The sequence below is a fragment of the Serinus canaria genome, chromosome 12 (genome assembly GCF_022539315.1).
Source record: "Serinus canaria isolate serCan28SL12 chromosome 12, serCan2020, whole genome shotgun sequence".
NCBI classification, from domain to species: domain Eukaryota; kingdom Metazoa; phylum Chordata; class Aves; order Passeriformes; family Fringillidae; genus Serinus; species Serinus canaria.
In genome coordinates this window covers 16,563,212-16,585,171 of record NC_066326.1, presented here as the reverse complement: position 1 = coordinate 16,585,171, position 21,960 = coordinate 16,563,212, and the positions used below count along the sequence as shown (strand labels likewise).

Here is a 21,960-nt window from a genome sequence, read left to right as displayed (position 1 = left end):
GCGGGGCCGGGGTGCGGGCAGCAGGGACCGGGGGTGCCAGGGTGCAGCCCCCCCCTCGGCTCACAGGCATCACTAGCAAAACTTGCCGGTTTCTAAAAATGGCACGTCGGTGCCGCGGCGGCTGCTCTTCACGCCCGCTCCCCAGCACCGGCAGCCGCTAAAAACAGCTCGGCGCTGCCTGCTGCCTCCTGCCACCTCTCACCGGGACGGCTGGCACCGGAGACCACCGCCTCACCCTAACACTGATTTGGCACAATGATGCCCGTCCCCAGTCCAGCCCCCACCCCGTGGCTCTCTCTGCACTCACTTTGTCGCCAGGAGCCCGCGGCCGCTGCCAAGGTGCCATTGCGGCATCACCGGCAAACGCCGGGGCAGCAGATCCCCGGGCGATGCCGGTGGCGGGACCGTGCCCGGCTCTGCCCGTGCACCCGCAGCCCCGCGTGCGGCCACTCATGTTTTATAGATGGCTCCGATTTTAATAATTAATCCCTGCTAACGACAGCACTTTCCCCAAATAAAACATTTAAATTGCTGTGTGTGCACGGCGCGTTGCCGGGATGGGACACCGGCTGCTCTGCCGCAGCCGTGGCGGATGGGCACGGCACGAGGTGGCTTGGCACAACTTGGCACAGCGTGGCACGGCCCGGCACGGCCTCATCTGCCCACAGCTCAGCCCGGTGCTGCACCAACCATGCCCAGCCACACGGCATCTCAGGGTGACACCACCCATTGCCCACCTGTGGGTGCCCGGGTAGCACCTCTTAGGCACCCCCCCAGCTGTGGCAGGGGTGCCAGGTGCCATGCAAGGTGCCACCCTGAGAGGTCACCTGCCTGTCCCTGGCGCCGTGGCAGTGGGCACAGTGCCAGTACCAATCCCAGCTAGCAGTGTCAGGCAGCATCGGACAGGGGTGGGCACATGCCAGCCCTTGGCATGGAAGTCTGGGCGCTCGCTCCTCACCTCCTGCAGCGTAATTAGGGCAGGATAAATGTGGATTAGCATGAAATCTGTCATCTCTGCAAGCACATTCGTGGGGGGAGGGGGGCAGCCTAAAGCGGGGGCCGCCCACACGCACATCACCATAACCACACCAGACTTGTCAGCTAACAAGCAGTTCACCGTGCCACCCTACTGCCAGCACGGACAGCCCTGCCCCCTCCAAGTACTCTGCTACCCTTGGGTGCTCCCACAGCTGTCCCCTGTGTCACCATACAGCAGGCCTGGCATGCATCTGCCACCCAAACACAGCCCTGGGCACCCACTCTGCTTTGTGCTGAGGAGGGCAATAGCCAGGGTGCCAGTTTGTCCGTCCGTCCATCCATCCATCCATCCATCCATCCATCCATCCATCCATCCATCCATCCATCCATCCATCCATCCATCCATCCATCCATCCATCCCATGAGCTGCTGGTGCCCCAATCAGCCACCCTGGCTGCCCCCCAGGCATGCAGCATCCCCCAGTACCAGTGCCCAGCACCTCCCAGGGCTGGTCCAGCCCTAATAATCACACAGTGCCAGGCTCTTCCTGTTGCCACAGCAACTCAGCAGTGAGCCGAAATGGTGCTGCTTGACCATGTGTGAGGTCAGCACCTACACTTGAGGTCATGGTCACCCAAAACCCAGGCCAGGGGAGCAGAGCAGTCGCACTGTGGGGAAACTGAGGCATGGTACTGGCAGCCGCCCTGACTGTGGGCTGCAGGGACCCAGCTGCACTAAAACCACCCTTGGGCACGTGGCGGTGGAGCCGTGCAGGTGCGAGGCGTGGTGGAGATGGACAGCTCAGCTGATGGGAGCTGACATGGCCCCGGGCTCCAGCACTGCTTAATGAGCAGCCGAGGAGGTTTTATTTAAAGCCAGGGTTGGCAGCAGGACCTGTGTGGCTGGACATGGAGCAGGAGCAGCGCTGCCCACAGCCACACACCGTGTGTGTTTCGGCATCCCTTGCCCATCCTGGGCTTGCCCTGAATATTCCCTGCCACGAGCTCCACTGTCCCCTGCACAGGCAGTACTGAAGCAATCAAGGTGTCCTTAAGTGAAGCTGGTAGTGACTCTTGGTCACCAGACAGCAGCCCCAAGCATGGGGCAGTGTGCCCCACTGGACCCTGTGCAGGCAGGCAGGGTGAGAAGCAGTAAATGGGCTGGATGCCATCATGTTCTCACTGTGATCACAGGTCCTATGGTATCTTAGTGGCAGGGACTCTGTAATCCCATGCCCTGGGCTCCATGACCCCATGGCTGGGCACCCACAACCCCAAGAGCATCCTCATCTGATGCCTGTCCACCTATCAACTCCAGGACCATCGTGATCCTATGGGCACTGCAATTCCATGCCCCAGGCATCCATCATGCCACTAATCCTGGGGGCAACATGGCCAGCATGCCAGGACAGCAGGGGCATCATCACCCCATGCCCAGGAGCATCGTACTCCTCACATGCCTTGTGCCTCACACCCACTCGGGCCACAGGCTGGATGTGGCTGGGAGGAGGAGTTTTAGCAAAAGCTTCCTAAACATCCCAAGGTCAGAGGGCCATGGTGGGACACAGGGTGCAGAGTGGGGCCCCGGCGTGGCAGGCAATGGGGAATGGTTCCAGCGTGGCCACAGCAGCACCATTGTGCAGATGTCCTCCTTTCACTGGCACAGCAACAGTGGGTGCCCCCTCCTCAGTGTCTCCCATGAGGTGGGTGCCCCAGGAGTGGGTGGGGAGACACCTCACCTATGCAGGGGCACGACGGTGCTGCCAGCCTGGGGCACAGCCCCCTCAAAGACACAGTCTCAGCCAGGGAAAAAATATAATTAGGTTTTAATGAGTGATTTGAACAGCCAAGAGGCTGGAAACTCCATGGGAGCCCTGGGAAGGCCAGGCTACCCAACAGCACCTGCTGGGTATGGGGCCCACACAGCACCCATCCACTATGGGACTGAGCCCCAGACCCCAGAGCACAAACTCATCACTGTGGGGCTGAGCCTCTCACCACCCAGCCAGAGCAGGACTGAGCCCCCAGCATCCTGTGGTGTGGGACCAATCCTGGGGAGCAGCTAGCAGGGTCTGGGTGTGAGCCAGGGGAGAGCACTCCATGGCACCCAGCTGCCTCCCAGCACCCATCCCATAGGGAGGGTGCCCCATAGCATCGGGCTGCACACTGCATCCCTCCTCGGGGGAGTGTGCCAACGCTATATGGGGGTCTGGAAGACTCCATGGTTCAGGGAATCCCATCAGCACACAGATGTGTTGTCGTCCTCCTCTTCTTCCTTCTCTTCTTCTTCCTCCTCATTATGTTTATCCTTGTCCTCACTATCAGGCTCCAGGGGAGCAGGGGGAAAGGGAGGACCCCAGTCCAGGTTGGTGTAGGTGACAGTCAGGTTGACATAGTGCTCACCATCCAGCGTGGCCAGGACATGCTCCAGCTCACCCACCAGCCCGGTGAAGGACGGCCTCTCCTCAGGCGCTGGCGCCCAGCAGCTCAGCATCACCCTGTACCTGCACCAACACCCCAGTCAGTGCTGGCAGCCCCCCGGACAACCCCTGCCACCCTGCCCACCCCCAGCTGCACTCACAGGGTGTCGGGGCAGTGAGAGGGCTGTGGCAGGCGTCTCCCCTGCAGCAGGTAGTGGGCCATGTCATAGGGGTCCACCCCGGCGTACGGTGATGCCCCGCGTGTCAGCAGCTCCCACATGAGCACCCCGAAGGACCACTGCCAAGAAGAGAGCTGCCAGGGGTGCACAGGCAGGATGGAGATGGGGGACAGGACAGGGAGGGGGGGTCATGCCTACCACATCAGACTTCGTGGTGAATTTTTGGGTCTGGAGGCTCTCCAGTGCCATCCACTTGACAGGCAGCTTGGCGTGGCGGTGCTGCTGGATGCTGTAGTAGTCCTTGCCAAACACGTCCCGTGCCAGCCCAAAGTCAGCCACCTTTACTGTCAGCGTCTCATCCAGCCTGCAAAGCACCAGGTGGAGGTGGGGACTCCTGGGCACCCCCAGAGCCAGGCGGTTACCCTGGGGTGGAGGTCTGGAGGGCACAGCCACACTCACATGCAGTTCCTGGCTGCCAGGTCCCGATGCACAAACTTCTTCTGGGCCAGGTACTCCATGCCCAGGGCCACCTGCAGCCCGAAGCCGATGAGCTCCTTCACTGTGGGGCTCTGTGAGATTGGAGTGGTGAGCATGGAGACCTTGGCACCCATCTCTGCCCACCGCCCTTGGGGTACCCCCTACCCGCTCCTGGGTGCGGATGAACTGGCGCAGGTCCCCGTGGCGCATGTAGGGCAGGACAACAAGGGGCAGCCCGTGGCGGGGCAGGCACACCCCCAGCAGCGAGAGCACCTGCGGGTGGTGGAAGCTCTTCATGAGGATGCCCTCGCGCAGGAACTCTTCCACCTCCTCCAGGTCCGTGATGCCTGCAGAGAGCTGAGCTGTGGCCGTTCCGCTGCTGTGCCATGGGAGCACGCACGGGAGGGGGAGCTACTCACGGTGCAGGGACTTGACAGCGCAGTGCAGGTCGCCCAGCAGAGGGTCCGTGTAGGTGCCATGGTAAACGCTGCCAAAGTGCCCTGCAGGGATGGGTGGCATAAAGCTGGCACCGCACACACTGGGCAGGTGACGCCACAGCCAAATCGGGGTGCCGAAGAGTCACCTTTGCCGATGACCTGGTGGCGGTGGGTGACAAGCCGCTCCTCGGGGATGAGGATGTCCTTCACTTCCTCCAGCAGCTCCGGCCGCAGATCCTCCAGGCAGCAGGATGTGGCCCTGAGCAGGGGCATGGGGGATCCCCCGCCCGCCGCACCAGCACCAGCACCAGCACCAGCACCAGCACCAGCACCAGCACTGCCATTGGCACCGGCGCTGGTGACTCGTGTGCGGGGCCCCACGGGGCCGGGAGTGCCCGCTGTGTTCAGCACTGTCGGGACAGGCAGAGGCGGGGTGAGGGCTGGCAGCACCCAGCACCCCGCCACCCACCGGCGACACCCACTTACCCAGCACCTCTCTGTAGTCGACGCCGGGGCGCTGGGTGGTGACAGGCGGGTCGCTGCGGCCGGGCTGTGCCAGCAGCTCCAGGTTCTCCGTACCTGCAGGCAGCAATAGGGTGGGTAGGGGGTGGCGTGGCCGGGGTCTGGGGGCATCGGAGTGCCCGGCGAGCACGGCACTCACCCCGCCTCTTCTTCCAGCGCCAGCGGAACAGCACGGCAGCCAGGATGCAGCAGACGAGGAAGGTGATTCCGGTGCCCAGAGCCAGGCTGGCGGCCAGGTCCAGCGATGTGGGGGGGGACAGAACCCAGCCCAGCGCCTCACAGGCTCCGTTCACACAGATCTGGAGGATCAGGGGCTCAGCAGGGATACGGTGAGGGGGACTGGGGCGGGTGGTTGTCCACCCGGGGGGTTCCTACCTCCACGGGGGCCCCAGCGGGCGGCAGGCGCAGCTCGCGGGGCAGGCGGCACGTCACCTCGTTCTTCAGGACGTTGGGGTGGCAGTCCAGGCCCCCCACCGTCATGGTGATGTTCATGCAGGTGGCCACGGCATCCAGCCCCAGTTGCTGCCCAGACAGAGCACAGTGAGCTTGGGGGTCCTGGCAGTCGAACCCCTACTCCGGCTCACCCCAGTGCCTCACGTACGTGCACCTCGATCTCATCGTCGCCGGGCTTGAGGCGGAGCCGCCTGCCCTCCTGCTCCAAGGGGTAAACCTTGGGCCGGGAGTAGTAGCGAAGGCGGAAGAGCCAGCGGCCGTCGGCACCGTCCAGCAGCACGCTCAGGTTCCCCAGCACCACCTCCACCTTGCTCTCGAAGGGGAAGGCTGGACTGTGGCACAGCAGCCGGTCTGGTGCCAGCGGGTTCTTACATTCCTGTGGGCAAGGAGATGCTGAGCACCGGCTCGGAATGTGCCCGGGGGATTGCGGTGGGGTGGGCAGGGCCGGGGAGGGATGGCCCCACACCCCGGCGCTTACTGTGGCTTGGGTAACCACACCACCGGCTTCAAAGCGGATCTTGGCGCGATACACGGAGTCCAGGTGGGTGCCGATAATGGTGAGCAGCGAGCCCCTACAGTGGGCAGGAATCAGGTTCCCCGGGGTGCACACGGTCCCCAGGGTGCCTGCAATTCCCAGCGCCTCGTCCAGCCCAGCCAGGGCAGTGGCAGGACGGGGCTGTCCCTCACCCCGGGTAAGGGAGCCCACGCACTCACTCATAGCTGCAGCTGGGGACGATGGCGGATACGGCGGGGTCAGGGCGGTACTGGAAGGGCACGGGGGCAGGGAACTCCTCCCCGTCGATCCACAGGGCTACCCGGGCTGCGCCCAGGCCACCAGCGGCGGGAGCCGTGCATCGGATTGTCCCATTGTCCTGCCTGAAGACACGACAGCCGTGGCTGGGGGGACAGCGGGACTGCAGGGGCTCCCCGTGCCCGTCCCGTGCTGGGGACCCCGATGTGCCAGGTGCAGGGCAGGGGTGTACCTGGGCTGCCCTGTCAGGGCACACTCGGAGCCATTGACCATCACCCGCCAGCTGCTCCCTGCCGAGAGGTGTTTGCCATGGAGTGAGAGGTGGGTGCCACCCCACCGGGGGCCAAACGGGGGGTGCAGGGCACTGACGTGGGGCTCCTGAGCAGAGATGGGGTCAGTGGGACGGGTGAGTGAGGCAAACCCCTCCCCGACCCTGCCAGGGGCACTGCCAGTGTGGAACCGTACCACGAAGACGAAGCCGCCGAGGGTGGCGGAGCCGTAGACTCGGAAGCCAGAGGCTCTGGCGGGCTCCTCCACAGTGAGCACCACGTCGGCTGGGCCCCCCTGGGCTGCCGGGGCCCCCGGCTCCAGCTCACACACCAGCACATCCACAAACTCCTTGCGGCGCGAGGTGGGCAGAGGTCTGTGGGACAGTGACGGGGATCAGCCTCAGGCCGGGGGCAGCCCCAGAGCCCTCCCTGCTGCTGTTCTCTCCCAGCACCGTCGCACACCTGTAGCTCTCGCTCTCCCCCGGCAGCACGGTGCAGCCTCGCCGTCCCACTGTCACCCGGCAGGCACCGCGGGGATTGCGGCCGGGGTCGGGGTCCAAGCTGGAGCGGAAGGTCATTCCACAGAGTGTCACCCGTGTCCGACCCCGCAGCGGGGCGCTCCGGGGATGGAACTGTGGGAGAGGCATCTGTGTCACCCCAAAGTGCAGTGACTGTTGCGGGTCCAGAAATACCCTTCTATGAGGAACACAACGCCCATCCCAGGGAGGGGGTCCCACCGCACGCCACCCCATTTGCCACGTCCCTCCCCATCCCAGTGCTTGGGAGCTGTGAGGAGCAGGGGGACGGCAGCGCAGACCTACGTCGGTGAGGACGGGTGGGCAGCTGTCCTGGACCCAGTGGCCGGTGCACTCGTGGTGGCGCCTGCACCCATCCCCACACCAGCCACAGCCCATGAAGCTCTCGGCCCGCAGGCAGCGCTGGCACGTCGAGAAGTGGCGACAGCCAGGGCCAGTGACATTCAGGAGCCACATCTGGGGACGGAGAGTGGAGGTGAGGGGGACACACTGAGCTCCATGCCCACCCTACGCCCCTCAGAGCTCCCACTCACCTTGGTGCCAGCAGTGAAGAACAGCGAGTGGCTTTGCAGCCCCATGGCACCCCGCACAGGCCCCGGCTCTCCCAGGGAGAAGTTGGACAAGGTCAGAAGGTAGGAGCTGGAGCGCTGGAGCACCATCTGCAGCAGGGCAGAGGGGCTGAGCATACCACACAGCCTGCCAGGACCTACCATCCCACCTGACCCCCCCATCCCACCTGGAAGACGCGTCCTTCTGCTGTGCCCAGGTGGGCCACGGTGACGTCTCCCATGGCAGTGACGAAGAGGGAGGTGAGGAGGACGCCTGTCAGCTGCCCGTTGAACAGGTCCACTTTGTGGGAGGCAGCAGGGACGAGGGTGGGCTGATCCCAGCAGCTGGTGTTGACCACTGGCGCTGAGAGGTTCACCTGTGGCCAAACATGGGGTCAGTGACTTGAAGCTGGCCCTGGCACCCCGACTCCCACACCCGCACAGGTAGGCACGAGCTTGATCTGTGAGATATTTTGGGGCAGCACCAGATTGCTTAAGTTCTCCTCCAGGCTGGGAAAATTTTGGAGAGAAAACCACATTGGCAGGCCGTCCCTCAGTCCCCCATGCGGCGTCAGATCCTGCCCTCCCCTCCCACCCCATCTGGATATAGTTAATCGTGCTGGCACCACAGGATGCTCACTCCAACCCCAGTCTTCCCTGACGCCTGGAGCTCAGCGAGGGGCTGGGGTGGAAGAGGGACACCAGGAGCCATGGGGTCCCCACTGGACCCTCCCAATGCAGAGGGGCTCGGGTCCCCTCTGAGTTTTTCCTGCTACAGTGTGAGTCAGCAGCAGTGAGCTGTCTGCTCCGTGCAGGAAGAGGAGGGGATTTGGCTGCACCTTGCCCTGAGCCTGGCTGAGGACACCAAAACCCGTGTCATGGGCTGGGACGAGAGGGCCCTGCCAGGGTGCCCACCCATCTGCATCCTGGCCGTGCCGGGGCTTGTACCTGGGACACGGTGTTCCTGCCCCGCAGCTGTGGCAGACGAGGAACCCCGGTGACTAATTGCACTTCCGCCTGCGGTTTATTTGCCCAGAGAAGGCGGTGGCTGGGCCGGGGGGACAAGGCAGGAGCAGCCCGCACCTCACACATCCAGCCTAAGAAGCACAGAGGCCCTGTGGCTTTCCCACCCTCCCACACATAAACAAGCTGGAGAGGGTGGCTGGGGTCCAGGGACAGTCACCACGGGGGCTGGAGTCGAGGCTGCCGGGGAGGCCATACCAGGAGAGGAATTGGCCCAATGCATGACATATGGCAGTGTGCCCATGTGCTGGCACATGTACCATGGGGGCTCACAGGATCCCCACCCTCACCCAGCCTCCTCGGTGCAGCCAGGGCTGCTGGGTTCCAGCAGTAGCTGGTGGGTGGCTGCTGGGCTGACTCACACCTGGGTGATGCCGCTCTCCCCCTGCCCTGCCCTACCCCACCCCACCCCACCATCCACCCCGCTATACCAGTGTTTCCCAGCTCCTGAACCCACTTTCCCACATCCCAGCCAACCCCCAGGGTCCCTGGGCCGGATGCGGCGCAGGGTGGAGCACTCACATTGTGTGGGCAGTACTCCACCGGCTGGAAGAAACTGAGCCCCCGCAGCAGTGGCTGGTGCCCAGTACCGCAGCACTTCTTCATGCCCTCCTCCATGGCCTGATTGAGGAGGCGGAGGGGGAAGGCGCAGACGGCCGAGTTCTCCTGTGGCACTGGGCTCTCCGGCCGGCTCTCGGCAAAGGCGCCGAAGAGCACCGTGTCGGTGTCATTGATGCCGAGGTCACGGGCCAGCCGTGCGCCAGGGCGGGCAGCGTGGGCTGCCTGCAGCACGTTGTAGGCGATGTCCTTCTCAGCATCCTCCTCGCCGCTGCGCCGGCGCCGGCGCTTGGACTCAAAGCGGCAGTCAAGGACGAGCTCGCGGTAGCGGCGGAGGTCACGCTCGTGGGTGCTGAGCCGCGCCAGGCGCGTGTGGTACGCTGCGGATCCTGGCCGCTCCGGCTGCACCATCAGGAAGTAGACATGGTCCCCGTCGGCAAAGGAGTGCACATAGTGGATGGTGTAGTTGTCGCGGTATTGTGGCAGCACCGTCAGCCACTGGAAGTCATTTGAAAAGCCATCCAAGGTGCCCTTCAGGCGTCGGATGGACACCGACTGTGGGCTGTACCGTGCTGCCACACTGCTGTCGATGGTAGAGCCGAGGTAGAAGAAAGAGGCGTAGGAGGTGGCCACCACGGTGGCACTGGTGCCCAGTGGGCTGACCACACAGTCAGGGCAGAAGGCAGGGCTGTTGCCCGTGGCCGAGTACAGGCAGTGTGTGGCTGTGATGGCCACCTTACCGTCCCGCACCTCCAGCTGGTGCTGATAGCACAGCCCATGCTGTGCTGTGCCACAGCTGTACAGCCATGGCTCCAGCGGGTCCAGAAGCAACAGGACATTGTCTGTGTCCTCAGGGCCATCTGTGGTGGCTGGGCACAGGTGACAGATCTCACACTTGGCACTGCCCACTGGGCCGGTGATAAGGACGGAGAGCAGGCGCAGCTCGGGGCTGACCAAAAGGATGCGGTTGCGGACGGCCACAAAGGCAGCAACTGGGCCATCGGAGTCGGTGAAGACAGCAACATTCTGGATGGGGCTGCCAGCATCGAGGCTGGGCAGTGTGTATGGGATGGAGAAATTTCTGGTGGAGCTGTAAGGGATGCGGGGACACTGCCAGGCACTGGCATCCAGCAGGGCCAGGGTGAGCAGCAGCCAGAGGCACACACAGCACAACAGGCCCATGCTGTGCAGTGCCACTGGTGTAGGGTTATCGATGGTGCTCAGCACCCAGCAGGCTCAGAACGTGTGGAGGACGGGCCACCATTGCATCTGCCAAAATAAAAAAGAAAGGGTTTTACCTGCTTATTTTAAGTGAGGACCCAGGCAGAGCCACAGCCGGGTGTCAGTTGGGGCTGCCAGGGTTGCCAGGGGCCAGATGACGATGGGTAGTGCCGAGGGAGGATCAGTCTCACCAAACCTCTTCCGAAATACCATGAGTAGGAGGTGATGCCAAGCTGCCTGTGGCAGAGGGACAAATCCTGCCTTCTGCCACCTACAGACGCTGCCTGTCACCCCGGGGCATCTCTGCCCTGCAATGACCCATTCGAGGGACTGGGATAGGGACCCCCCCCAGCCCCCGGGACAGCAACGGGGACCGGAGATCCCTGCACGACCAGGAAAAGGCCCCCGCCAGCCTTCCGGGACTGGGACCCCGAACAACCCCCGGCCTCCACCACCGGCCCCGCCGTAGCTCACCAGGTCCGGGATCTCCACTGGCTCCGGCTGCCCCCGCCCCATCCGTCCGGTCCGGTCCGATCCGAGCGGTGCCGGGAGGCAGGGCGCTCACCTGGGCGCTGCCGTGCGGTGCGGTGCCGTGCCGTGCCGGGACAGGGCGGAGCGGAGCGGGGCCGGGACGGAGCAGGCGAGGCGAGGCGGGACGGGGCGGAACGGGGTGGGCGGGTCCTGCCCCCGCGCCGCCCGGGGCTCCCCGAGGGCCGGCACCGGCACACGCAGCCCGGGGGCACGGGGGTGTGCGGGGGAACAAGGAGATCGGGGTACCCGGAGGGTCGCTGGGCACTCCCGGGGAGACAGGCACGGTTGGGCACGGTGCCCAAGAGGCGCACGGGTGTGAGTCGGGGCCACTGATCGGAACACGGGTGCAGGACTGACGGACTGCCTCGCTGCCCGCTGCAGGTCCGGGTGGCCGTCGGGGGTTGCCCGTGGCTGGGAGGTGGCTGTCAGCAGCATCCCTGGGTACAAGTGGGGTCCTGCATGTCGGTACCCCGTGGCCCCTCGGCCGCAGCCCCCAGCCCCGCTGCCGCAGGGACAGCTGACACCCCGACACACGGAATGGAAATTGCCGCTTCTCCGCGGTAGCACCGCGTTCGCTGCTCGCTACCAGGTCAACAGGCAGCCTTGAGGGGTGCGGCAGGCTCAGCACCGGAGTTCCCAGCTGGGAGAAAAGAGCAGGGTTGGGAGAGCCACAGCTTTGCCAGGGCAGGTGTGAGGGTTATTTCTGTTGTGCCCATTCTGTGTCTCATGTCCCTTTCCTCCCTGGCTACCTGCAGTGGCAGGAGATGCCAGCACCTCTGGGAGTGACTGCTGTTCGTAGGGATATGGGAAGATTCTTTATATCCCGATCCATGCATGGATTTGCCCTCCAAGTGCCCTGCTGCCCCTCAGACGCAGGACCTGAGAACCCCAGCTTTGCACGTGGATCTTTCCTCCAGGTGAGCGGGGTGCTGGGGACTTTGGTCCCAGGAGCGGCTGTGCCTGCCGAAAATGTCCTGCGCCTGCCGCTTGGCCAGCCCCGGCCCCCCAGGCTCCCGCCCCGTGTTGTGCAAGGCCCGGCAGTTCCGCTGGCTCCGGGCCTTACCCAAGAGCTCCTTCCTCCGGCTGCGCCTCTCGGTTTCGACATGAGCTGGCCGTGGCCAGCTCAGCCCGGGGATTTTGCCGCTCCCAATCTCCAGTCAGCGCCGCCTCCCGCCAGCACAACCCGGCAGCCCCGCACCACTCCCAGGCAGCTTTCCCGGCTCCCAGCAGATCGCCGGGGCTGGAGTGCACCGTAGCAAAACTTGGAGCAAACTTCCTGCCTGGCTTGGTCATCCCCCCACTCCAGTGAACATACAGGAATGCGACAAGACTTAACTTAGGGTCCAGATAATGTTTATGAGCAAAGACAAGCGACTACACTCTGGCAGGAGCATAAATACAGGAGCAGATCCCTGTGCTAGCCCTGCCGGATCCTTCCCAGCTCCCTCTGTGCCGGGGTATCACCCTGATGGCTCTGCCCCTCCTCCGACACCTATTCCAGCACAGTTCAGACAGCCCCAAAACACGGAGTTGGGCTGTTCACAGGTGCTCAGCCCACACCAGTGCCTGGGGTGGCCAGGGAGGTGAAGGAAGCATAGCCGGCTTGAGGGGCTGGGTTTGGGGGACAGGTGCTCCCGTGCCAAGGGGAAAACTCTCCATGGGCTGGGGAGCTCCATGGCCCTGTACTGGGGGGGTCTCCAAGGAGATGTGCTTGAGCTGCCCCTTTAGGATCCACAACCCACAGCCAGAACCATGAGCCCACAAGCACCCTAATAAACACCTCAGCACCTTGGCTCTCTGGAGCTGCTCTGTGTCCCTGTGGTGAGGTGGGCAGGACCCTGCTGTCCCAGCTGGGGCAGGCTGACCCACCCTGCCTGCCAGCATCCCCAGGGACAGACATCCTTTTCACAGCCACAGTGGGAAGGGTCCAGGCTTATACAGACGCCAAGGGAGCAAACCCTCTCCGGGGCTTTAGAGGCTCCCTGGCACTCGGGGGGTCCAGATCCCCCAAGGCAGGGAGAGGAGCAGTGTGTGCCCCAGGCCAGCCCTGTCCCTTGCCTGGATAGTGTCACCCGCCATCTGCAGGCACAGCAACAGAGGGCTCCCCTGAGTGCTGCCACATCTCCCCTGGGGGACCCCCACCCTTGGCACAGCCATAGGATGTCAGAGAAGGGAGGTGCCAGGCACAGTGAGCAGGACCCTGGGGCTCTGCTCCCCTCTAATAACCTGGGGTACCTGCAACCTGACTTCTGGGCCCTCACAACAAAGGATGGAGCTGGGGACTGTGGAGGACAAGCAGGCCCTCCCAGCTGGGGCACTGCCTGCAGCTGAGAGAAAGTCCTGTTCATCCCCTTCCCTTTCCCTGTGCACCCCATCTTGACCAACCAGGTTGGACAGTCCCGCAGGTGGGCTTTCCCTGTGCTCTGGGGTCCCACCATGCCCTCTCCCCTGGACACACAGCCAGGGAATCCCTGGGAATGGGCTCCCCAGCACAGCGGGGGCTCTCCCGGCTGCCTCCATGCCTTGGGTGATGCCCTCAGTACGTCTGGGGCGTGAGGATGAAGAGTCGGTCTTCCTCCTTGCGGATCCACTTCATGAGCTTGTTGACAGCATTGATGGCGCCGGCCTTGGTCCCCAGGGGACTGTAGCATACGTAGAGCTCAAAGGCATTGGTTACCTGGGAGAAGGACAGGACACATGCTGGGAACAGAACTGTGCCCCACTTGGGGCTGGCACTACTTCTTCCCCCCATGGGCTACCAGCAGTGGGCAGAGAGACTCCAGTGCAGGGACACAAAATGGCAGTGGGGTATCCTAAATGGGTGGCATCTGATTGCTCAGAAGTGGAAGAACCAAACCCTGGGGTTTGCCCCACAGTGGGTTTTCTCCACAGCACTGAGCTCATGACAGGGCATGGCACAGCCCTTGGTGCCGGAATTCATCAGCTCCCACTGTTACCCCTGCCTGTCCCTCCCTCACACAGGGACAAGCTCACCCCCAAAAGGACCATGCATAGGCAGGGGTCCTCCCTGGGGACCACAGAGCTGGTGCTGTGCAGTGTTACCACCCCCTTTCCCCACCATGCAGGACCACGAAAGACAGGCTCACCAAACCCCACCAATGGCCTTACCCACGCCAGGAGGTTCTCGCGGGGGCCTGTGAAATAGATGTTCTTCAGGGGCCGTGAAGAGTTGTGGGCCCGACTGTGCAGGTACTGGTAAAGCCCCAAGAGCCTCTCCTTCTCCTCCTCCTGCACGTAGGGAGCCTCAATCTCAGGGCTGCAGGAACACAGCACCCCATTAACCCACTGGAGAAGGGGCTTGGCCCATGCCACATGCCACAGCCTTGGCCCAGTTCTTCCCCAGGGCCTCACCTGGTGAAGAGCCCGGAGCTCTTGGACTTGTAGATGAAGTGCCGGAGGTCAGGGATGCCCACCTGGGCGACGCTGTAGAAGGGGGTGCGCAGGGCCTCGTGCAGAGCGTGCTGCACCCCCCGCCGCCGCAGGCGCTCCTGGAAGCGCCGCTTGCAGTCAGACACAGTGAAGAAGTCCTCACGGTCAGTGGAGACCAGCAGCAGGCACAGGTCCATCTCCTGCTCCAGGTAGGAGATGTGGGCGTGGAAGAAACCGCTGGAGTTAAACTTAGGGAGGCAAATGGGAGTCCAGGCTTCACCCTCCCGGAAAGAGGAAGAAGAGCTGATGAGGTTGAAGAGCAGATGGAGGTCAATGGGGTGAAGGAACTGATCCTTCTTCCTCACGAGAGACACCAGCTGGTTCCCAGACAGCAGAATGGAAAAGACCAGGCTCTTGGCCTTGGCCTGCTGCAGGCTACTGCTGACAGCATCCCGGACACTGGCGGCCAGGGGCAGGCAGCGCACGGCGCCCATCAGGAAGCTGGGGTCGTGGGCCATGAGGTCCAACAGGTTGTCTGTGATGCGCTCGGAGCCAGCCAGGAGCCGGCGCAGGTCATAGTTCTGCTTCTGCTGGAAGATGTGGTTGAGCTGGGTCCAGGTAAGCAGGCTCAGAATCTGGTAGTAGATGTAGAGCAGCTCGTGGGCAATCTCCTGCTCTGACTGCCGGGTGCGTGCCACTGCTACCAGCACCAGTGGGCTCCTCCGCACGAAGACCACCTTGTAGCCATCTGCTTGGAGGGAGTCCCCGGGGGGCCGGGGGCAGACCTGTGAGCCTGGCTCCCTGGGGCTACAGCCAGGCTGCAGCCTCTCCCCCCAGCAACCCATCTGTCCCAGGGGACAGATGACATGGCCCATGGTGGCAGGCACATAGATGGGCAGGCCATGACCCCCCCATCCCCTTCCCCCCCAGGGCGGTACCTGCATGGATGGACCGGATGGCATTTTTCTCGGCCTCCAGGAAGGACACCAGGGCCATCATGACGCCCATGGTGCTGGACAGGGCCTCCTCAGAGCCATAGCGGGAGTACACGGGCTTGCCCGCCTCGCTCAGCACGAAGACATGCTTCCGGTGCAAGCGCCAGGCGTCCATGGTCACGTCCTCCTCCTCCTTCCCCGACAGCACCGAGTCGCGCCGGGTGGTCTGCGGGGATGGCTCCAGCTTCCCCTCCTTGCCTGCCCTCATCTCCTCATCCAGGTCGAGGGCCATGCCCGTGAGCTGTGTGCTCAGCTCGCTGAAGTCCTTGCTGATCTGCTCCATGCTGCTCTGCTCGGCCGGCTCCCCCCGCCTCTCCTCCGGGCTCCGCACCGCGGCCGCCCCGTCCTCGGGACTGGTCAGGTCCTCGTAGGAGCGGGTGTGCACGAACATGGCTCCCTCCTGGCCCGCCCCTGGGAACAGTGGGCCGTGCAGCATCCGTCCACGTGTCCCCCATGTGGGGGAAGGATGCAGAGGGGACCTGCCTCCTCTTCCCATCCCACAGCACCCTGTGGGTGCAGTTTCTGCTGGTGATGAGTGGGCCCATCTCCCCCTGCCCACAGGGCTGTCCCAGGGAGGTCCCAACCCGCATGAGGAACTGCTCTTTCTCCCCCTTGCTTCCCCCCTTGGTGAGCTGTGCTCCATACCTGGCTCCGTGCCCTGTGCCAGCCCTGGCGTGGGGCTCTCGGACCTCTCTGTGTGCTGCCCATCTCCTGGCACCAGGGACCCATTGGACACTTCCCAGCTTTTCTTCTTATGGACATCTGCAGCCATTCCTCGGGGCAGGACCTGCATGTGACCCACAGTGTCATCCCTGTGTCCCCTCACTTTCAAAGCAGGCCCTGAATTGCTCAGTTCTCCAGCGGGGCCAGGCTAGTACCCGTGGCCCAATCCCGCTGGCTCAGCAGGCAGCTCCGAGCCCTGGTGAGATGTCAGGAAAGCTGCTCTAATCCAGCAGGATTTCCTCTCTCACGCAGCCCCAGCTCTTTCCAGGCCCCTGGCCACTTCACCTTTCATCCAGGCTTGGCCCCGATTTCCCCTGTGAAAGCTGCTCAGTCTCCCTGTGCAGCGAGGGGGAAGGGCCACAGCCCTGGATGGGGCCTGTCCCTACACCTGAGATCCCAGAGGCCTCGTGTTTGCAAAGGGAGGGGTTTATGACCCTCCTTGGACCTGGTTAGGTGGCTGCCATGCAACGAGGCTGGTGACACTCCTTGTGAGCTAGCACATATGGCATCAGCCCAGGAGCTGGGTGCCCTCTCCAGCAGAGTCCATGCCTCCAGCCTGCTCCTTCCTCCCTTCCCTGGGGGAAAAAACAGCCCAAAAGTGGGCACAAGCAAAAGCAACAGGAGGCAGGCTAGCTGGTGAGGAGCCTGTGCCTCTGAACCTGGCTGCTGGGGAAGCTCATGGAGCCCGAGCTCTGCTCTGTGCCCCGGCACACCTTCTGCTCCCAAATCCAACCCCACTAACGCTGCACCTGGGGGAACCAGACCAGCCCCCACAAAGTCCTGTGACAGCCCTGAAGGGTATCACCGAGTGGATCAGAGCCCTGTCCTTACCTGGGGGAGCTCATGAAGCCCCCACCCCCAAACCTGTGACAGCTCTGGAGGGTGGTGGGGAACTGGCTCAAAGTTCCTTTGACTTTGGAATCAAAGCTCCATCGTCCCCTGGAAAGCTAAATCCTCACGTCACAAAACCCTGTGACAGCTCTGGAGAGTACTGGGGAACAGATAAGGGCTCTGTCCTCATCCAGGGGAGCCTGTGACAGCTCTGAAGAGTGCCGGGGAGCTTCCTGGGATCCTGTCCACACAGGAGGGAGCCAGACTAAAATCCTGTGACGGCCCTGGAGAGTGCCGGGGAGTGGATCAGGGCCCCGTCCTCACCTTTCCTCCTCACCCTGCTGACCTTCCCGTGGGCGGGACTCACCCCAGGACCCCCCCGGGCCCAGCACGGACCCACGCCGACCCTTCCCCCTCCGGCGCTGAGGTGTCACCGCTCCTGCAGCCCCGACACGACCCAGGCCCAGGACCCCTCCTAATGACAGCGCGCAGGGACCCACCTCCGCGGCTCCTCCAGGGGCCGCCCTGCAGCCCCCTGGGCACAGCCTAGGCGGGTCGGAAAAGGGCCCGGAGCCGGCGGCGGGCGGTCACCTCCCGCCCTACCGCCGGTCCCGGCCCCGACCGCGGCGACACCCCCGCCATCGCGGCGACCCGCCGCGGGGCATCATGGGAGTTGTAGGCGGTGCGCTCCAAGGGGAATCATAGGAGTTGTAGTCCGTAAGCCTCAAGGACACGCCTGAGAAGGGGCGGCAGAAACGGGTGGACAGAGACTACAATTCCCAGCATCCTCTGGGTGTCCGACGGGGAGGAGGGAGCCGGAAGTTCCGGGTTCTCGCCGTGGCGGCCGTGGGGCCTGTGCGAGGCGGGAGCGGCGGAGCAGGAGGAGGAAGAGGAGGAGTAGGTGATGAGGGTCTCTCGGGAGATAAAGGGGATCGCCTGGGATAAAGGGGATCTCGCTTAGTGGGGTGGGAGGGTCGAAGAGTGTCCTGAGGGGCTCCCGGGGTGGGCTTGCCGGGGGTAGAGGAGGGGGAGGCTGCGGAGTCCATGAGGCGGGGGGGCAGGGGGGGTGTCTGTTTTGGGGTCTGTTTGGCTCGGGAATAGAGTGAGTCTGGGGTCGGCCCGCTGCGGGCGGTGAGGCAGCAGGGCCTGGTGCTGTGGGCCCGCAGCTGCGTGCTGTGAGCTTGATGTTCATCAGAACCTCACACCCTGGTGGGATGTGGGTTGTGGGGTTGGGATGCTCGGCCCCTGGATCAGGATACCGTATCCCACTCGGTGGTGTTGGGGCCTGACACGTGTGTATTGCTCACAGCAGTTGTGGTGTTTGTGGGTATCTCAGTGCTGTTCTGAGGCCCTGATCAAGATTAGGGCCTTTTTTGCACCAGGTCACATGTGTGTCCATCTCGGAATGCTTGTGGTTGTAAAAGGGCTGGGCCAGAGTGGGCTGGATTCGTGCTGGGGTGCAGAAGGATCTGATGGGAGCTGTGTGTCAGCAGATTTAATCCCAAGTGATGGGCTAAATAAGATTTTGGGCTGTGAATAAAGGCTTAGGTGGAGGCAGGATGTGGTCTGGCTCTGGTGGAGGCCTCGTAAGGCGGTGATCAGGAACGACTGGAAGTGATGACAGTGACCTCCCGTGCTCTGTTTTTAAAAACAATTGGCACCTCAAGAGGCTGGTGTTGCTGCTGCTTTGTGGTGTTACTTTTGGCAATGCTGCTGAAGGTGAAATTCACTTTCCTATCCTGGCAGGGTGTTGGTGGTGTGAGAGTCTTTCCCAACATCCACTGGTTGGGAATACACTTGTGAAGTCCTTTGAGACAAGCAAGGTCAGGATAGTAATGGGGTGGGGTGTGTGTTAGGAATTCACCCAGTTGTCTCTAATACATGTTTTTAGAAGCGTCATTCAGATGAAAAGTATGCACATCCCCTTTTTTAAAATTAAAATCCTCCAGCCTGACACCTTTGAGAGCCAAAATGGTTCCCTGTCCCTTCACTTCCACATGTCAGTGACATGTTTTTGATATTTTTTCTGAATTAGGGATCTCTAACTAACACTGGGTGTAACTACCTTTCTTGGCTACTTGCAGTTTCTGTAGCTTTGGGGAATAGTTTTCTCTTGTACCTCCTGCAGAACTTAGATTTCATAGAGGCCTTTTCCTTTCTTCGGCTTTACAAAAACTTTACTGAGTACAGAAAGTTGTTCCACAGCAAACTGCTTCCTCTGTTCTCGTGTGTAGTTCTGTGTTTAATTTCCTCATGCTCTATAAATACCAAGTCTTGGCAAAATCTGTTTGGAGAGAAGCTCTGAATATCAGAGTATTTTTCTGAAAATAGCACCCAGTCTGTCACCAATTACCCTTCTCTCCCCCATATTTGGAAAAAAGGTGTGAAGTTGGGTGTAAATTGGTGAGGAGACACTTGAGGGCTGTGCTGGCGTTTCCCACTCGGCCCCTTGACAGATGTCTTTATTTAGTCCTCAAGAAGACCAGTTGCTTAGTCTGGCTCAGCTGCACAATCCCCATGATCAAAGCCATTATTTTCCCATAGCAGGATATAAATTGGAATAAGAGCTCCAAGAATTTGCTGTCAGGTTTGGTGTGTGCAGATTGGGAAGTGGAGTCAGGAACCTCCCCAGGGTTGTCTGGGGAAGCGCTGAGGAGGGCAGGGGCACGATCCTGAGGAAGTCATTGGGTGTAATTGCCATGGAGCATCTGGAGCTCCACCAGCCTCTCCTGGGAGGGCTGTGTGGCCACCAGTCATTGGAGGAACCAAGACCACAAAGGAGCTTCTCCTTGTTTAGTTGTGCCTTCTGTATCTTCGGTGGAGCTGAGGCTTTGCAACTAGAAGATAGAGCCAGCTGGGATAGGAGTAGGGAAAGATGATGCATATCTGCCTCCCGAATGTTCAGGGTAATTGTAACTGCTCATTATTGTCCTAGAGAGCTGTTGGTCTGGGCTCTGCCAGTGACTGGACTGTTTCCATCTCCTCAAACACTGGGTTGTGACCAGAGTTATGACAAAACTATGGATGCACAGTTCCAAGCACGCAGGTGGCTTTTTGCCATGATCGTTGTTGGCCTGGGGTGTCTTTGGCAAACAGCCTCACTCCCACTGACCTGTCTCCCAGCATTTACCTATGAGCTGGGAGGCAGCAGCTGAGCTGGCAGATACCTGCCCATGGCAGAAGGGTGAATCCTCATGATGTCTCATCACGGTGTGCTTTTTTTGGAGCAGTTGTAGCAGGGTGTACCTTCAGGAGATCCTGGCATTAGTGGAAGCCAGGCTAAGACCCTTCTGTCCCTGTCCTGCAGTTTGCTGTCACCTTGGTTTGTGGGCTTGTGTGGTAAAGTGTATCACTGAAGTGACCTGGGTTAAATATAACTCTCTTCTGAGGGTCATCCGTGGTGCAGACCCAGAAAAGCACAAGCTGGCACAACTTACGCCCTGTGCTTTGCCAAAGGCGGAGGCGGGGAGCAAATCAGGCTGAGTGGGGGCTGTTGGAGCCAGTGTTGTTCCCTGTGTTATTGAACCATGACCTCACGCTCCCGGAGGTTGCTGCATGGCTCAGCAGGTCTGTGCCAGGCCTGGTAGCTGTCCAGTGGTATTTTTTTCCTTGTCTGATAATTTGACTATTTTGTCTAAACAGTTCCCAGCTGGCAAGGGATTTTATTTCTTTCTTTTTAAGCGTTGGTAAGGTTGTTGACTTAAGGAGAACTGGAATGGGGGAGGAAAATCCAGAAGGGAATAGCAAGAAATGTGAGGCTGCAAAAGATCTCGGATGAAAGGACTGGCTGACAACAGGAACCATCTCCTTTTGGCAGCCCTTGCCTTGAAGGGGGTGTGGTCTTGGTTCTCTTAGAAAGAGAACTTTTCCTCCTAGAAAGATTGAGGAAATCCTTGGGACCAGGGCAGTTATTTATTAAGAGCCATGTAAAATGTGAGCAGACTGAGTGGCTGACAGAATGAACCTGTTTCTGTGGAAGTGACACTGGGGTGGATGGATCGGTGGTGGTTGCACAGGCTGCCTTCCTCAACCTCAGCATGTTTGATTTCTGCTGGAACCTGCTGTCCCTGGCTCCCACCTTCCCTGGTGGGTAGTGGACCCTGGCAAGAGCATGGACTCTCTCCTGGCACAGCGGCTCCCTCGGTTCCTTGGCACAGACAGCTGCCAGCAGCAGCATCTGGAATTGCTCCCTGGTGGAAGGTCTGTCATAACCTGCTCTGCTGACCTGCCTCCACTATGGCAGCACTGACCTTTGGAAGGGAGAACAAACAGGACTTTGTGTGCCTTTCTTTGACAAGAGCTGCTCCAGGCAGCCAGACTCCTGCAGCCTCCCGCAGCCAGGCCTGGCAGTGACTGTCCATACTGTCCTCTGTCCCCTCAACCACTGGAGGTAAATAATCCCACTTTGGAACAGTGTGTAAGCACCAGGTCTCCCAGCCTTGGTCTGGTGACATGGCAGTCCTCCTGCCCCTCTGCAGCTGGAATGGCCTGAGCAGGTTTGAGGCCATCAGGTTGCCATCTCCCACAGTTTTCTCCATGCTCTGCTGCAAAATTTTTTTTTTTTTCTTTTGGAAAAACGGAAGTACTTCCTATTTCAAGTCCTGGCTTTGGTTATCGCCAGGAAATCCTCACCTTCTCTGCTGGTGGGAGGAAGTGGATGAAATTTTAGATTTCTGTTGAGGCAAGTGTTACTTGCGTCACTCAGCTTGATGAGGGCAGTGTTGGAGAACAGTGCCTGTCATGATTTATTGGCAAAACCTCCTCTGTTGTCTACATACTTCTGAGGGCAAAGTATCCATGGTAGACCAAGAGTAGTGATCATTTCCTTGAACAGCAAAGAGCTTTTGGCAAAAATAGTTTGGATTAAACATTAATTGCAAACTGTTGTTCGGCAGCGGTCCTTGTTGTTTATAGATGGCGGCGTTCTCACATTTCTAGCTGCACCCTGAATAGTGTCAGACAGCACAGTATGTTGGAAAGCTCTATGTTAATGAAAGCAGATATCAAATTGTTTGCCCACCATATTGACAGTTTGATTTCAGGAGTCATTTGGCACTTACAAATTTGAACGTGGAGAAATGCAACACTTGAATTCATTCATGCCTGAGTGTGGTCTTGT

General features: G+C 61.1%; 3 protein-coding genes across 7 annotated transcripts in view; 1 reads left to right on the top strand and 2 right to left on the bottom strand.

The window, feature by feature from the left end:
- Positions 1-2,786: 2,786 nt before the first annotated feature.
- On the bottom strand, positions 2,787-10,986 carry MST1R (macrophage stimulating 1 receptor). 3 transcript variants are annotated; one of them, XM_050979275.1, is made up of 21 exons: positions 10,846-10,986; positions 9,115-10,419; positions 7,758-7,946; positions 7,555-7,680; positions 7,307-7,477; positions 6,948-7,117; positions 6,682-6,859; positions 6,449-6,594; positions 6,180-6,341; positions 5,944-6,037; positions 5,614-5,841; positions 5,388-5,534; positions 5,152-5,311; positions 4,977-5,069; positions 4,637-4,900; positions 4,473-4,553; positions 4,219-4,400; positions 4,036-4,145; positions 3,775-3,940; positions 3,559-3,695; positions 2,787-3,481 (listed from the first exon to the last, which is right to left on the bottom strand). In XM_050979275.1, exons 2-21 carry the CDS (start codon positions 10,330-10,332, stop codon positions 3,217-3,219), a joined length of 4,287 nt encoding a protein of 1,428 aa, XP_050835232.1. In that variant the 5' UTR covers positions 10,333-10,419; positions 10,846-10,986; the 3' UTR covers positions 2,787-3,216. The 3 variants fall into 3 exon arrangements, with proteins under 3 accessions (XP_050835232.1, XP_050835233.1, XP_050835234.1); XM_050979276.1 differs by having other exon boundaries at positions 5,620-5,841; XM_050979277.1 differs by lacking the exon at positions 3,559-3,695 and having other exon boundaries at positions 3,312-3,481.
- A 1,252-nt stretch (positions 10,987-12,238) lies between these two features.
- Positions 12,239-17,492, bottom strand: MON1A (MON1 homolog A, secretory trafficking associated). The gene is made up of 6 exons (XM_009090999.4): positions 17,342-17,492; positions 15,933-16,074; positions 15,231-15,698; positions 14,275-15,040; positions 14,032-14,179; positions 12,239-13,579 (listed from the first exon to the last, which is right to left on the bottom strand). The coding sequence occupies exons 2-6, from the start codon at positions 16,057-16,059 to the stop codon at positions 13,439-13,441; spliced, it is 1,650 nt and encodes a 549-aa protein (XP_009089247.1). The 5' UTR covers positions 16,060-16,074; positions 17,342-17,492; the 3' UTR covers positions 12,239-13,438.
- Positions 17,493-17,606: 114 nt separating this feature from the next.
- The window catches only part of RBM6 (RNA binding motif protein 6), a 57,916-nt gene continuing 53,562 nt past the window's right edge, over positions 17,607-21,960 (top strand). The window contains exon 1 of one of the 3 annotated variants that reach the window (XM_009091002.4): positions 17,607-17,738. The gene's annotated coding sequence lies outside the window, so the exon portion shown is untranslated. Of the gene's footprint in view, positions 17,743-21,960 lie in introns of all 3 variants that reach the window. The other 2 variants (XM_018914975.3, XM_050979278.1) reach the window with 2 other exon arrangements.

Coding starts and splice junctions, on each gene's coding strand:
- MST1R (XM_050979275.1), bottom strand. CDS start 10,332: ATGGGCCTGTTGTGCTGTGTGTGCCTCTGGCTGCTGCTCACCCTGGCC. Junction 7,478..7,554: donor TCTTCACTGCTGGCACCAAG/GTGAGTGGGAGC, acceptor CTCCGTCCCCAG/ATGTGGCTCCTGAATGTCAC. Junction 4,554..4,636: donor CCACCAGGTCATCGGCAAAG/GTGACTCTTCGG, acceptor CCATCCCTGCAG/GGCACTTTGGCAGCGTTTAC.
- MON1A (XM_009090999.4), bottom strand. CDS start 16,059: ATGGCTGCAGATGTCCATAAGAAGAAAAGCTGGGAAGTGTCCAATGGG. Junction 15,699..15,932: donor GGCACAGGGCACGGAGCCAG/GTATGGAGCACA, acceptor CACTGTTCCCAG/GGGCGGGCCAGGAGGGAGCC. Junction 13,580..14,031: donor GCGAGAACCTCCTGGCGTGG/GTAAGGCCATTG, acceptor TCCTTCTCCCAG/GTAACCAATGCCTTTGAGCT.